Source organism: Ascaphus truei, chromosome 12, assembly GCF_040206685.1.
Source record: "Ascaphus truei isolate aAscTru1 chromosome 12, aAscTru1.hap1, whole genome shotgun sequence".
Classification (NCBI taxonomy): Eukaryota; Metazoa; Chordata; class Amphibia; order Anura; family Ascaphidae; genus Ascaphus; species Ascaphus truei.
The window spans coordinates 26,430,191-26,445,464 of record NC_134494.1 but is presented as its reverse complement, the minus strand read 5'-3'; the positions used below and the strand labels follow the sequence as shown (position 1 = coordinate 26,445,464).

General features: G+C 50.4%; 1 protein-coding gene across 4 annotated transcripts in view; it reads left to right on the top strand.

Annotated features, from left to right (window-relative positions):
* Positions 1–15,131, top strand: part of RNF141 (ring finger protein 141) — a 22,115-nt gene extending 6,984 nt beyond the window's left edge. For 3 of the 4 annotated variants that reach the window (XM_075567096.1, XM_075567098.1, XM_075567097.1), the window contains 3 exons: positions 7,426–7,533; positions 10,243–10,369; positions 11,587–15,131. In XM_075567096.1, the coding sequence (XP_075423211.1) occupies positions 7,426–7,533; positions 10,243–10,369; positions 11,587–11,637 (286 nt within the window). In that variant the 3' untranslated portion in view covers positions 11,638–15,131. Of the gene's footprint in view, positions 1–7,425; positions 7,534–10,242 lie in introns of all 4 variants that reach the window. The other variant, XM_075567099.1, reaches the window with a different exon arrangement.
* Positions 15,132–15,274: the final 143 nt, after the last annotated feature.

Genomic DNA, 15,274 nt, shown 5'->3' with positions numbered 1-15,274 from the left:
CACCGGGGAGGGGGGAGGTGAGTGGAGCACCGGGGAGGGGGGAGGTGAGTGTGATGGGGGGGAGGGGAGAGGACAGAGAGAGAGGTGTGTGTGTGTGTTGGTCCTTTGGCCCGTCACTCAGCCAATGAGAGGTGTGCGGCGGCGTGCCAAGGGGGCCTGAAGCAGTGGTGTGAGTGTGTGAGGCCAATGAGAGGTGTGCGGGGGCGGCCGGGCCAAGGGACCAATGAGATTGCCGCTAGGGACAGGGAACACACCAGGGAAACATACATACATACAATGCTTTCAGAAATATATAGTAAGATGTATGTTACTTATTCTGGTGTCGAACTTTCCATACTATCACTTGAAATACATGATCTAATTGACTTATGTTAACTAAAGTAAGATACATATATTTTGTATTGTAAAGTATCTCAATACTGTTACTCAGAAAAGTCTTTCATTCAATACACAATTTCAGTGACAAAACGCAAACAAGTTCTACACACACACACTCACACACACTCACACACACACACACACACACACACACACACACACACACACACACACTGCACCTACACACACACAAACTGCAGCCACACACACACAAACTGCAGCCACACACACACAAACTGCAGCCACACACACACACACACTAGACAGACAGAAACTGCAGCTACACACACACTGCAGACACACCTACTTTGCAGCTACACACACTAGACACACTTAATTTGCGGCTACACACACACACACACTGCAGGCAGCACTTGCTTTGCAGCCACACTCTCTCTCTCCCCACAATTCAAGTAAGTCTGTCAGCTCTGTTCACGGAGGGAGGGGTAGGAGTCACAGCCTGTTGCTTCTTCCTGACCAATCCCTGCCCTGTCTGATAGCTGTTTGTTCCTCCTGACCAATCATGTCTCAGAGCTGTTCTGAAAGCTGATTGGCTGGCAATAAACACATTGGAAATAAACACATTGCAAGCTTCAAAAATTCCAGGCATTACTGGTTGGTTAGAATTCCAGGCATTATCCAATCAGAGAGCAGGGATTTCAGTAATGCCTGGAATTTTACTGCTTTAGTCTATAATAATCTATATACAACTAGCTTTTGTACCCGGCTTCGCCCGGGGAATGTATCTCTCCCCCCCCCCCCCCCCCTGCTGGTACATCTTCCCCCGCCGCCACATCTCCCCGTCCCCCCTTCTCCCCCCTCTACCGGCACATCTCCCACCGCCCCCCTGCTGATGGCACATCTCCCCGCGTTGCTACCGCATCTCCCCTCGCTGCCGGCACATCTCCCCGCCCCCCCTGCTTCTGGCACTTCTCCCCGCGCTGCTTTAGGCTGCGGCCACGCTGCCGCTGTGCTCGCTCATGCTTGAGAGTGGTGACGTCACCAGCTCTCCAAGCATGAGCGATCAGTGTCCTGCAATTTTTTTAGAGCAGGAGCGGGGGCCGTGGCTTTTAGGGGAGGGGGCTGTCTCTGTGGCTGTCTGTGTGTGTGTGTGTGTGTGTCTCCATTTTCCCTCTACAACCTTCCCTCCCCTCTCCCCCCCGTTGCTCTCTCCCCCCCGTTGCTCTCTCCCACCCGTTGCTCTCTCCCCCCCGTTGCTCTCTCCCCCCCGTTGCTCTCTCCCCCCCGTTGCTCTCTCCCCCCCGTTGCTCTCTCCCCCCCGTTGCTCTCTCCCCCCCGTTGCTCTCTCCCCCCGTTGCTCTCTCCCCCCCGTTGCTCTCTCCCCCCGTTGCTCTCTCCCCCCCGTTGCTCTCTCCCCCCCGTTGCTCTCCCCCCCCCGTTGCTCTCCCCCCCCCGTTGCTCTCTCCCCTCCATTGCTCTCTCCCTGCCCCTCTCCCTTCCCCTCTCTCCTTTCTCTCCCTTACCCTCTCTCTCTCTCTCTCTCCTTCTCTCCTTTCTTCCCCCCTCACTCCGTTTCCCCCATCACTCCATTTTCTCCCTCCCTCACTCCGTTTCTCCCTCACTCCGTTTTCTCCCTCACTCCGTTTTCTCCCTCACCTCCGTTTTCTCCCTCACTCCGTTTTCTCCCTCACTCCGTTTTCTCCCCCTTCTTCCCTCCGTTTTCTCCCCCTCCCTCACAACATTGTTCCCCCACTCACTCACTCCGTGTTCCCCCCTCGCTCCGTTTCCCCCCCACTCACTGTGTTTCCCCCCCACTCACTCCGTTTCTCCCCCCACTCACTCCGTTTCCAGTCCCCACTCACTCCGTTTCCCCCCCCACTCACTCCGTTTTCCCCCTCACTCCGTTTCCCCCCACTCACTCCGTTTCCCCCCACTCACTCCGTTTCCCCCACTCACTCCGTTTCCCCCACTCACTCCGTTTCCCCCACTCACTCCGTTTCCCCCCCACTCACTCCGTTTCCCCCCCCACTCCGTTTCTCCCCCCCCACTCACTCCGTTTCCCCCCCACTCACTCCGTTTCCCCCCCACTCACTCCGTTTCCCCCCACTCACTCCGTTTCCCCCCACTCACTCTGTTTCCCCCCCCACTCACTCCGTTTCCCCCCCCCACTCACTCCGTTTCCCCCCCCACTCACTCCGTTTCCCCCCTCCCCACTCACTCCGTTTCCCCCCCTACTCACTCCGTTTCCCCCCCCACTCACTCCGTTTCACACTCACTCCGTTTCCCCCCCACTCACTCCGTTTCCCCCCCAATCACTCCGTTTCCCCCCACTCACTCCGTTTCCCCCAATCACTCAGTTTCCCCCCCACTCACTCCGTTTCCCCCCACTCCGTTTCCCCCCCCCACTCACTCCGTTCCCCCCCCCCCCACTCACTCCGTTTCCCCCCCACTCACTCCGTTTCCCCCCCACTCACTCCGTTTCCCCCCCCACTCACTCCGTTTCCCCCCACTCACTCCGTTTCCCCCCACTCACTCCGTTTCCCCCACTCACTCCGTTTCCCCCCCCACTCACTCTGTTTCCCCCCCCCACTCACTCTGTTTCCCCCCCACTCACTCCGTTTCACCCCCCTACTCACTCCGTTTCCCCCCCCCACTCACTCCGTTTCCCACTCACTCCGTTTCCCACTCACTCCGTTTCCCCCCCACTCACTCCGTTTCCCCCCACTCACTCCGTTTCCCCCCCAATCACTCAGTTTCCCCCCCAATCACTCAGTTTCCCCCCCACTCACTCAGTTTCCCCCCACTCACTCCGTTTCCCCCACTCACTCCGTTTCCCCCCACTCACTCCGTTTCCCCCCACTCACTCCGTTTCCCCCCACTCACTCCGTTTCCCCCCACTCACTCCGTTTCCCCCCACTCACTCCGTTTCCCCCCACTCACTCCGTTTCCCCCCCACTCACTCCGTTTCCCCCCACTCACTCCGTTTCCCCCCACTCACTCCGTTTCCCCCCCACTCACTCCGTTTCCCCCCCACTCACTCCGTTTCCCCCCCCACCCACACTGTTCCCCCCCACTCACTCCGTTTCCCCCCCACTCACTCCGTTTCCCCCCCCACTCACTCCGTTTCCCCCCACTCACTCCGTTTCCCCCCCCACTCACTCCGTTTCCCCCCCACTCACTCCGTTTCCCCCCCACTCACTCCGTTCCCCCCCGCACTCACTCCGTTCCCCCCCGCACTCACTCCGTTCCCCCCCGCACTCACTCCGTTCCCCCCCGCACTCACTCCGTTCCCCCCCGCACTCACTCCGTTTCCCCCCACTCACTCCGTTTCCCCCCCACTCACTCCGTTTCCCCCCCACTCACTCCGTTTCCCCCCCACTCACTCCGTTTCCCCCCCACTCACTCCGTTTCCCCCCCACTCACTCCGTTTCCCCCCCACTCACTCCGTTTCCCCCCCCACCCACACTGTTCCCCCCCCACTCACTCCGTTTCCCCCCCACTCACTCCGTTTCCCCCCCCCCACTCACTCCGTTTCCCCCCCCCACTCACTCCGTTTCCCCCCACTCACTCCGTTTCCCCCCCCACTCACTCCGTTTCCCCCCACTCACTCCGTTTCCCCCCCACTCACTCCGTTTCCCCCCACTCACTCCGTTTCCCCCCCACTCTCTCCGTTTCCCCCCCACTCACTCCGTTTCCCCCCCCCACTCACTCCGTTTCCCCCCCCACCCACACTGTTCCCCCCCACTCACTCCGTTTCCCCCCCACTCACTCCGTTCCCCCCCCCCCGCTCACTCCGTTTCCCCCCACTCACTCCGTTTCCCCCACTCACTCCGTTTCCCCCCCACTCACTCCGTTTCCCCCCCACTCACTCCGTTTCCCCCCCCACTCCGTTTCTCCCCCCCCACTCACTCCGTTTCCCCCCCACTCACTCCGTTTCCCCCCCACTCACTCCGTTTCCCCCCACTCACTCCGTTTCCCCCCACTCACTCCGTTTCCCCCCCCACTCACTCCGTTTCCCCCCCCACTCACTCCGTTCCCCCCCCCACTCACTCCGTTTCCCCCCCTACTCACTCCGTTTCCCCCCCCACTCACTCCGTTTCCCACTCACTCCGTTTCCCCCCCACTCACTCCGTTTCCCCCCAATCACTCCGTTTCCCCCACTCACTCCGTTTCCCCCAATCACTCAGTTTCCCCCCCACTCACTCCGTTTCCCCCCACTCACTCTGTTTCCCCCCACTCACTCCGTTTCCCCCCCCACTCCGTTCCCCCCCCCCACTCACTCCGTTTCCCCCCCCACTCACTCCGTTTCCCCCCCCCACTCACTCCGTTTCCCCCACTCACTCCGTTTCCCCCCACTCACTCCGTTTCCCCCCACTCACTCCGTTTCCCCCCACTCACTCCGTTTCCCCCCACTCACTCCGTTTCCCCCCCACTCACTCTGTTTCCCCCCCCCCACTCACTCTGTTTCCCCCCCCCCACTCACTCCGTTTCCCCCCCCACTCACTCCGTTTCACCCCCCTACTCACTCCGTTTCCCCCCCCACTCACTCCGTTTCCCACTCACTCCGTTTCCCCCCCACTCACTCCGTTTCCCCCCCACTCACTCCGTTTCCCCCCCACTCACTCCGTTTCCCCCCCAATCACTCAGTTTCCCCCCCACTCACTCCGTTTCCCCCCCACTCACTCCGTTTCCCCCCCACTCACTCCGTTTCCCCCCCACTCACTCCGTTTCCCCCCACTCACTCCGTTTCCCCCCCACTCACTCCGTTTCCCCCCACTCACTCCGTTTCCCCCCACTCACTCCGTTTCCCCCCCCACCCACACTGTTCCCCCCCCACTCACTCCGTTTCCCCCCCACTCACTCCGTTTCCCCCCACTCACTCCGTTTCCCCCCACTCACTCCGTTTCCCCCCACTCACTCCGTTTCCCCCCACTCACTCCGTTTCCCCCCCCACTCACTCCGTTTCCCCCCCACTCACTCCGTTTCCCCCCACTCACTCCGTTTCCCCCCCACTCACTCCGTTTCCCTCCCACTCACTCCGTTTCCCCCCCACTCACTCCGTTTCCCCCCCACTCACTCCGTTTCCCCCCCCCCACACTGTTCCCCCCCCACTCACTCCGTTTCCCCCCCCCCACTCACTCCGTTTCCCCCCCCCCCCACTCACTCCGTTTCCCCCCCCACTCACTCCGTTTCCCCCCCACTCACTCCGTTTCCCCCCCACTCACTCCGTTTCCCCCCCACTCCGTTCCCCCCCGCACTCACTCCGTTCCCCCCCGCACTCACTCCGTTCCCCCCCCGCACTCACTCCGTTCCCCCCCCGCACTCACTCCGTTCCCCCCCGCACTCACTCCGTTCCCCCCGCTCCGTTTTCTCCCCCCGCTCCGTTTTCTCCCCCTGCTCCGTTTTCTCCCCCTCGCTCCGTTTTCTCCCCCTCGCTCCGTTTTCTCCCCCCCCCCGCACTCGCTCCGTTCCCCCCCCGCTCCGTTTTCTCCCCCCGCTCCGTTTTCTCCCCCTCGCTCCGTTTTCTCCCCCTCGCTCCGTTTCCCCCCCACTCACTCCGTTTCCCCCCCACTCACTCCGTTCCCCCCCGCACTCACTCCGTTCCCCCCCGCACTCACTCCGTTCCCCCCCCGCACTCACTCCGTTCCCCCCCGCACTCACTCCGTTCCCCCCCCGCACTCACTCCGTTCGCCCCCCCGCACTCACTCCGTTCCCCCCCGCACTCACTCCGTTCCCCCCCCGCACTCACTCCGTTCCCCCCCCGCTCCGTTTTCTCCCCCTCGCTCCGTTTTCTCCCCCCGCTCCGTTTTCTCCCCCCCCCCGCGCTTCGTTTTCTCCCCCCGCTCCGTTTTCTCCCCCCCCCCGTTTGTGAGATATTGATGCTTCTAACATGCAAACAAACGGAATATAGTATAGATTCATGTGTTATATGTTTAAATACTATGCATCTTTTCCACTTCTGGTTTGTAATAATAAATGATAGGTTTGTAAAATTGTTGCTATTTGCACTTCTATATTTATAGTCACAGGGAAGTGTGTGTGTGTGTGTGTGTGTGTGTGTGTGTGTGTGTGTGTGCGCAGCCGCTTATGCGCATGGCCCGGCGGCCTCTTATGCACATGACATATCTGCCGGTTCTGCACTCGTACAGCGCATGCTGTGGGCCGCATCTGCGCATACGCACCCAAAACCAGCCATTATGTCACTTCCATGATGGATTTTCGTCCCCATGAAGGAGATTTTACCCATCAAAATGCAGTCGGTGCCACCAAAGAAGTTTCACTTCAAAACTATTCTTCCTGTGCTGTATAGCCATGGTCTTTTCTAACTGGTTCTTCCAAGGGGCCAGTTTAGAAAGCATTTAGCCACTAGCTTGTACGCTGCGCTTTACAAGAGAGACAATACAGAACAGGGAATTATAATGCAATAAGTGCAACAAGCAAAATCGGACACTAGGAAAGGAAATCCCTGGCCCGGGGAGCTTACAATCTAATTTTAGGTACATTTAAAGACTTCAACATGATTACATTTCAACATTTGGCAAGCATTTATAATGTCTGTACCATACACGTGTGCACGGCCTTAACTTACTCGTGCGTTTAGTGTGAAAAATGACACTTTGCTTCCCAAGTAACTACGGAATTAGCAGGCGCAGACACTGCAGCGGCCACATCAATAACCTTCACGGGCTGCATGTACCCGCGGGCCATCAGTTGACGAGCCCAAACCTACGGGGACACATCAGACTGTGGCTTTGTCACCACACACACAATTTTCCTATTTTTGTAGGTAGTGTAACAACTTGTTCAGTGTTATCTATGGGGCAGAAGGAGAGGGAATAAGAGAGGTTTTTCTCCATGTTATTTGTTTTGTAGTTTACAAACGCCAATAAATAAATGACTTGCAATCATTTTTATGTTGAAAGCCTTTGAGCTGCAGTACGTTGATTTCAGCGGTAAGAGCCAATATGGGTTGAATGTAGAAAGAAATAACACATACCAGTGATTTTTGTATGCTTTTCGATGGATGTGTTTCAACGCTGATGTCATAGATCCAGGTTAATACAAGTGTGCTTTCCGTATTTTCAGGGTTAAACAGCTGACAGATGAGGAAGAATGCTGCATCTGTATGGATGGCCGGGCTGACCTCATCCTACCTTGTGCACACAGCTTCTGTCAGAAGTGCATTGACAAATGGTGAGATACAAGTAGTCAGCAGTCTTGGGCGAATAGCATATCACAATGTAACATGCAAGTGCATCCCGGAAAAACTTGGATGTTTGCACTTGGGCAGTGGGTTACAGTAGTGATATGAACATACCAATATAATAAAAAAATATGAATCCCCCCCCCTCCCTCTCCCAGTTTTGCCTAATACTTAATCCACTTGTATTCTAATAAAATTACCTAACCAATGTACACCTGTAGGAAAAACTTCCCCCTCCCTCAATTTCTCTCCTCCTTTTTACACTCTCTCTCTATTCCCCCCCCCCCCCCTCCTTATATTTCTCTCCCCCAACTCGCTGTCACCCGTGCTCTCCCCCTCTCTCCATCAATTCTATACCCTTCTTCTCTCACTCAATTCCCCCCTCTCAATTTCCTCCCCCCAGCATGTCTTTCCTCCCCCCCCCCCAGCATGTCTTCCCCCCCCCAGCATGTCTTTCTCCTTTCCCCCCCTCCCTTCAGCATGTCTTTCTCCTCTTCCCCCGGCATGTCTTTCTCCTCTTCTTCCCCCTCCCCCAGCATGTCTTTCTCTCTTCTCTCTATCCCCCCCCGCCATGTCTTCCTCCCTCTTCCCTCCTCTCTCACCCCCTACCCCCGCGATGTCTTTCTCTCACCTTCTTTCTCTCTCCTCTCTCCCCCGGCATGTCTTTTTCCCTCCGCTTCTCCCCCCCTCCCCCCAGTATGTCTGTCTTTCTCCCCCTCGCATCTCTTTCTCCCTCCATTTCTCCTCGCACCCCCCCCTCCATGTTTTTTTCTCCCTCCTCACCCAGCCCCCTAGCATGTCTCTCTCTTCCCTCCCCTCTCCCCCTGACCTGGTCCTTCCCACCCGCCTTTTTCAGCCGGTCCCCATTGTCCTCTGCTCTCCAAGTCTCTGCCCCCTGCATGCTCTGCTGAGAAGAAGGGTTTTCTCTCTGCGTGCTGCATAAATTAAGTGCGGGCCATCCCTAGTGCCACTGCTAGCCACCTCCTGGCCCTGGCCACGGATTGGCCACCCTGTGTTAGACCCATCCATGTTGAATTGACTTTCCTAAACAGAAAGTGATTTTAACCCATAGTTGACAGATGTCATGTATTACTGGCGCGCCTGACAACCAAGGGGTTAATAAAAACCTATCTGCCAGCAACATTACCTCTTCTAGGCGACAAAACGTAGCAAAGATCCCCGTACGCGTAACGATAGGAAGCTGCTGATTGAACTTTGATCTGAATTAGACAGTCGGAAAAATGAATTTTCAGCTTGTCTCTTCCTGAATACGTCTATCTTTTATATCATCTCGGTTGAACTTAGGATATGGAATTACACACCATGGGTTGAACATTCAAATGTTTTCCTCCTTTAGAGACACACAGTGGTGAAACACTTCCTCTGATGTCCTCTGTGTCCCCTCTGTAACATAGAGTTAGAATATTGAACCTTCTTGTCTTGTACTGCAGTAACGCTCCTATATCTACTTGCAAGTTGTACGTTTTTTTTTTTAATAGCGGGGTCGTTTTTTTTCTCTTTTACGATCCGCAAAGATTACGTCTCTCTAAAGAGAAATAGATCAAAAGTACCGAACATCCGTCCAGGCAAGAAATACAGATGGGATGTTGGAGACAAAAGAAGTCACGTAGGGCTGGAAATACATAGGAATAGGAAAATAGTTTTATTAGAAAAAGATGGCAGACACCCGCATCCTCGTGTTTTATCGTTTTTTTGTTGTTGTTTTTTTAAACTTTTGTGGCCTATCATAAGCAATATAGTACTGACGCTCATTCATAAGCAATATAGTACTGACACTCATTCATAAGCAATGTAGTACTGACGCTCATTCATAAGCAATGTAGTACTGACGCTCATTCATAAGCAATATAGTACTGACGCTCATTCATAAGCAATGTAGTACTGACGCTCATTCATAAGCAATATAGTACTGACACTCATTCATAAGCAATATAGTACTGACGCTCATTCATAAGCAATATAGTACTGACACTCATTCATAAGCAATGTAGTACTGACGCTCATTCATAAGCAATGTAGTACTGACGCTCATTCATAAGCAATGTAGTACTGACGCTCATTCATAAGCAATGTAGTACTGACGCTCATTCATAAGCAATGTAGTACTGACGCTCATTCATAAGCAATGTAGTACTGACGCTCATTCATAAGCAATGTAGTACTGACGCTCATTCATAAGCAATATAGTACTGACACTCATTCATGAGCAATATAGTACTGACGCTCATTCATAAGCAATATAGTACTGACACTCATTCATAAGCAATATAGTACTGACGCTCATTCATAAGCAATGTATTAGTACCAACGTTACGGTCCTCACTGGAGTTCGTTCGCTAGAAGGGGAGAAAGGTCTCTGTGAGCAAAGATTGATGCCAACAAATACTATTGCTTATGTGGCAAACTCCAGTCCTCAAGGGCCACCACCAGGTCATGTTTCAGGATATCCCTGCTTCAGCACAAGTGGTGCAGTCATTATGATTGAGCCACCTGTGCTGTAGCAGGGATAGCCCGAGACCTGTTGGTGGCCCATGAGGACTGGAGTTGTCCACGCCTGGCTTATGTATTTCAGTCTATGTCGGTTTTTTTGACACCAAGGGTACAGAGCCGTCCAACTCTGCCTAGTCTGCCACAATGGGCCTTCTCCACACGCTTCATTTGGCTTCTTTCCTTCACAGGAGTGATCGGAACCGCAATTGTCCTATATGCCGCCTTCAAGTGACAGGGATGAATGATTCTTGGGTGGTGTCAGATGCCCCAACAGAGGAAGACGTGGCTAGCTACATACTCAATTTAGCGGATGAGGTGGGGCAGCCAAACTGATCACTAAAGCATTTATCGACGCATATAACTTTGTTTTAATGAGCCATATGAGGTTGTGTTCTCATAACGATTCAATAACATTTTTTTTTTATTCCTTCTGCATACTACTGTAATTGTTTGCAAATACCATAAGGACTTTTCCAGCTGTCTTTGAGGCACACAAGTGGATGGAAATAAATTAGTTTGCATAGTTTGGGACACCAAGGATCATCTTCTTGTTACATTTCCAAGAGCGCAGTGTTTTGACTATGTCTTCGTAGATATTTAAAGATGTGCCACAAATAAGTTAATGAACATAGTTATTTAAAGCTTAGTGACTACAGTATAATATTAGGCTGCTAATAATTGTTCTGATAAAACTCCTGATATTGTATATTTGTTAAATCATTTCAAAACCACGGGGCTTCCTAAATGAAATGACATCGTTGATTGCGCCAGAGTAATCCGTTTATCTTAATCTATGCTCGGGGCGTAATTATTATTTCACAGTAATGTCGCAAGAAAGTATAAAACCCTTTTTAGTAGCAATAAAAACAGAAAAATAAAAGGGTTTCAGATGTCAAAATACAAGTTTTATTCACAGAGGATTAAAAATTCACAAAACGTACCTAATTTTGTGATGTAACACATCACCACTAATTGCTTTTGGGGCACAGCAACGTGGCAGGGTGTTCCGGCAGCAAAGAGGTTAATGATTGGACGCCTTAGTTGTAGAACTGGAGAAATCTAAGGGGGGGGGGGGTGGATGTTTGGTCTGTACAGGCATACCCCGCATTAACGTACGCAGTGGGACCGGAGCATGTATGTAAAGCGAAAATGTACTTAAAGTGAAGCACTACCTTTTCTCCACTTATCGATGCATGTACTGTATTGCAATCATCATATACGTGCAGAACTGATGTAAATAAGGCATTTGTAACAGGCTCTATAGTCTCCCCACTTGCGCACACCTTCGTTACAGGTAGGGAGCCGGTATTGCTGTTCAGGACGTGCTGACAGGCGCATGCGCGAGCTGCCGTTTGCCTATTGAGCGAGATGTACTTACTCGCGAGTGTACTTAAAGTGAGTGTACTTAAACCGGGGTATGCCTGTACTTTAGCATGCAAACCAAAGTATTTTATTCACCAATTGTCTTTGTAACAACTTTGTTGCTGTGTTTTTAGTTAAATCTCCCATTTACTCTCTGTTTATCTATTAAGCACAGAATATTATACATTGATGGCACATTAAGGACCCATTGGCCGGCCTAGTCTTCCATTTCAGGGAGAACATGGTTCGGCTTCCAGCTCTCGCTGCAAAGAGGTTAAGCAGGGAATGATCTATTTAGTGTTCATACTGTATAATATTCAGGAATAGTGTTTTTTTTACACATTTGAAAGGTTTGTGGTATAATTCAATGTTCTGTAAGATGCTAGATATTTTGTTGTGACTTGCCAATCGTCCTTTGTATGTACAGTATGTAGCGAAGCTTGATCACATTGGAGTTCGTGCTTTATGCTATCCTTATATTAATATTAACAGCCGTAGTCCTCAGAAACAAAAGGGCGTTTATGTGGCTGGAGAGACACACACACACACACACACACACACACACACACACACACACACACACACACACACACACACACACACACACACACACACACACACACACACACACACACACACACACACACACACACACACACACACACACACACACACACACACACACACACACACACACCCACCCCACACTCCACCCGTTCATTTGGGACACCACGACCGCACAGCATTTAGCTTGAAAGTTCATATCCGCATATTCAGGAGATTTCCTATCTTCTGCGCATCAACCATCCGACAAACCATAATTTATAGAAGAAATAAACTGTTCGGCGCTTCCCAAATGAAACCATAATATAGTAGACAAAGAAAATAGAGGATGTGATTCTTAAAAATAAAAAAAATTCGAATTTAAAAAAAAAACAAAAAAAAAAAACCTTTGGATGATTAAAATGAGTCTGTTTATTTAGAAACTGGTGCACATATACTTACTTATTTATTTTTCTCAATAGATCACATCTAATTTAAAGATTGTATTTCCTTTCTATGTATGTTTTTTTTAATTTATTAATGAAAGCACATTCCCATTTATTAACACTGTAATGAGCTCTACTTTTCCGTTATTGTTTGTTTTCAGCTATAAAAAGCTCTTTGCAGTTCCATTTTTGGGGAAAAAAAACATATTATTTACGACCATATGCCCTTTTATCTTTATTTTATATCCAACGGCCATCATTCAAAATGTTATTGCTAGCTCTGCAGGCAAACCTTAAACGCATCTGACTTAATTGCCACCATTTTTCCATTGACCACCGCTAGTTTAAGATTGCCTTTAGGATACAGTTTCTATATACAGTATAAGTATATAGGTCTACTAACATACAGACCAGAGGTAGGCATCATGATATAGCTCAGGGGCCGCATGTGCTGCATTCAAAACCTCAAAAGAGCAGCACACTACCCATATTTGAGACGTTGCTGACTTGGGTAGGACCTTCTTCAGTCGGCCGCTCAATGCAATAACACTGAATACTGTCCCACACCTCTACTTAAACTGGGAACCAGTGATTAGCTTGGTCATTGGGCAGCTGAGGGAGCGGTGAGTAGCTACCATCCACACCAGCAACATCTCTACTCCCTCTGCGCTGGGGAGAGTGGGCTGCTGGTATGGCCAGAGATTGGGGACCACATGGGAAAGCAGCAAAACACCATACACTGCATCATTTCTTCTTTTTTTTGTTTTTTTGTTACAGGGTTGAAGCAGGGGGTCCCGTAGCTGAATCCCATTAATTTCAGCTCCGGGGACCCCCTGCTTCCAGAGATATTTACCTCCGTAGAGCGTGCCGGTGTCTCTGTGGACTTTAAAAGTCCAGGTCACGCGGGCCAATAGTCTCAAGGGATGACATCCCAGCTTCATATTGGTCAGCGGGACATTTAAACGCCGCTAGGCACACAAGTTTCCTGATTGCAGAGATACCGGCACCCCCTACGGAGGTAAGTATCTCTGAAAGCAGGGGGATCCCGGAGCTGAAATGAATGGGGTTCATGTCTGGAGACTCCCTGCTTCAATTTTACAACCAAACAAAAGATGTGGTGCAAGGTGATTTGCTGTTTGAAACCCCCAAGGGGCCGTCTGTTGCCCTCAATGACCAAGACTTTGTAAAGTTTCAAGCTTCACCGTCTCCTTCAAAAATTCTGTATTATAGGGTCCTACGGTCAAGTCAGTAATAGGGACTTGGGGTCCTCGACCATATAAATCATAATAGATTTGAAAATTAAAAATAAGCTGAGGGGAAATTGAAGAGTGGGTACTCTTACTCCAAATCTTTTGAATGAGGGGCAGTTTACATTTTAGCATCAGAATTAGACTAGAAAGTGGAAATGCGGATTAATTGCGTGGTATTTTGCAGATTTTAAGTTGTAGATTGAAGCAGCTTAATTATGAATGATCTTTACATGTTAATACTTAAGGAAATGGTACCAAGAGGGTATGCTACGAAGGGTGTCAGTCACAAACCATCCGACGTTTCGGCGTACAAACACCTTCTTCTTGTACAACGAAACGTCGGATGGTTTGTGTTTGTAATCGGTCAATTAAATGAACTTTTTTTTAAATAAATGATTGCATTTCTTTTGGTGGGCTCAGCTTCCCTTCTGTTCTACATGCAGTTACCCTGACTAGGTATTTTCTACTTGCAGCACCCACCACTATTCGTGTTGGTTGCTCTTGTTCCCATAGAGTTGGGGCATCCCTAGTTGCATTTATCTTGACTCTTGTGCGTTTAGCTTTATTTACAAAGGGTGTCAGAAAATGCTGTTTCATCAGCATGGGGTATAGACCGCGACTTGGAAAGGGGCCTTGGGTAGAAAACGCTACTGTTTGGAAGGAGGGTCGAAGGTATGAGAATCGCAAAATGCAAGCGTTTAAAGCAACAGATCCCCCTTCTCCCGGCATCCGAAACACACTATTTTCATATCATTACCACTGAAGGAAGCATGTTCCTGCCCCCTCCAGGGGTACTACAATGCGGCACGATGCGAGCCAAAAGGGAGCAGCGACTTCATTCTTTGCAGCTTTCTGTTGGTCTGTGTGATCTTGGGTGATCTAAATACCGGGAAATAACCAGCGCTTTTACCTGTAAGTATCTCTGGAACCACTAGCCCCCAAGTTAACACTTTTCAGAGGGGGGGAATGGGGATTGCTGCTTTAATCAGGGGAGCTGACGAATTGTCCCCAATTTAATAACCTCTTCAGTTTCAGGGTCGTACAATACATTTCAATGCATTACAGGGCAAACTGAATTATGTTGCAGGAACCTCTGCCAGGGAAGGGATTACTGATGTATGAAAAGCATCTTTTTTAAAAATGTATTTCCTTTATATATTTGAATGCTTATTTGTGTCTTGGAACTGCACTTTGTTACTAAAAAGAAACAAAAAAATAACTACACAATATGGATCTATATATTTGAAGTATGAAATCCATAAGAGCACGTTTTATGGCATCGAATGCAGGCATAAAACGGCCTTGTTTTTAGGGAAGGTCGTGGAAAATGGCGATGTATTTTAAAATGAGTGGTCCAAAAAGAATATGGAGTGGAGATTAATAATTTCAGTATTTGTGCGTTTGGGAAAAGCACTTAATTCAATGTACTTTCAATTGTTTATCATTTGTCCAATAATAAAAACTATTTTGAACAAAGGTGTGGCAGTTACTCCCTCATCTCTGTATCGAGCATTGGAGCTTATGGGATACGTGGTACAGTATTCAGATAGGAAGCAAGGCACAACGGATTTCTGCAAAAGGCTATTTAATGAGCCAATGTAACACAGGAGCACCGGTGA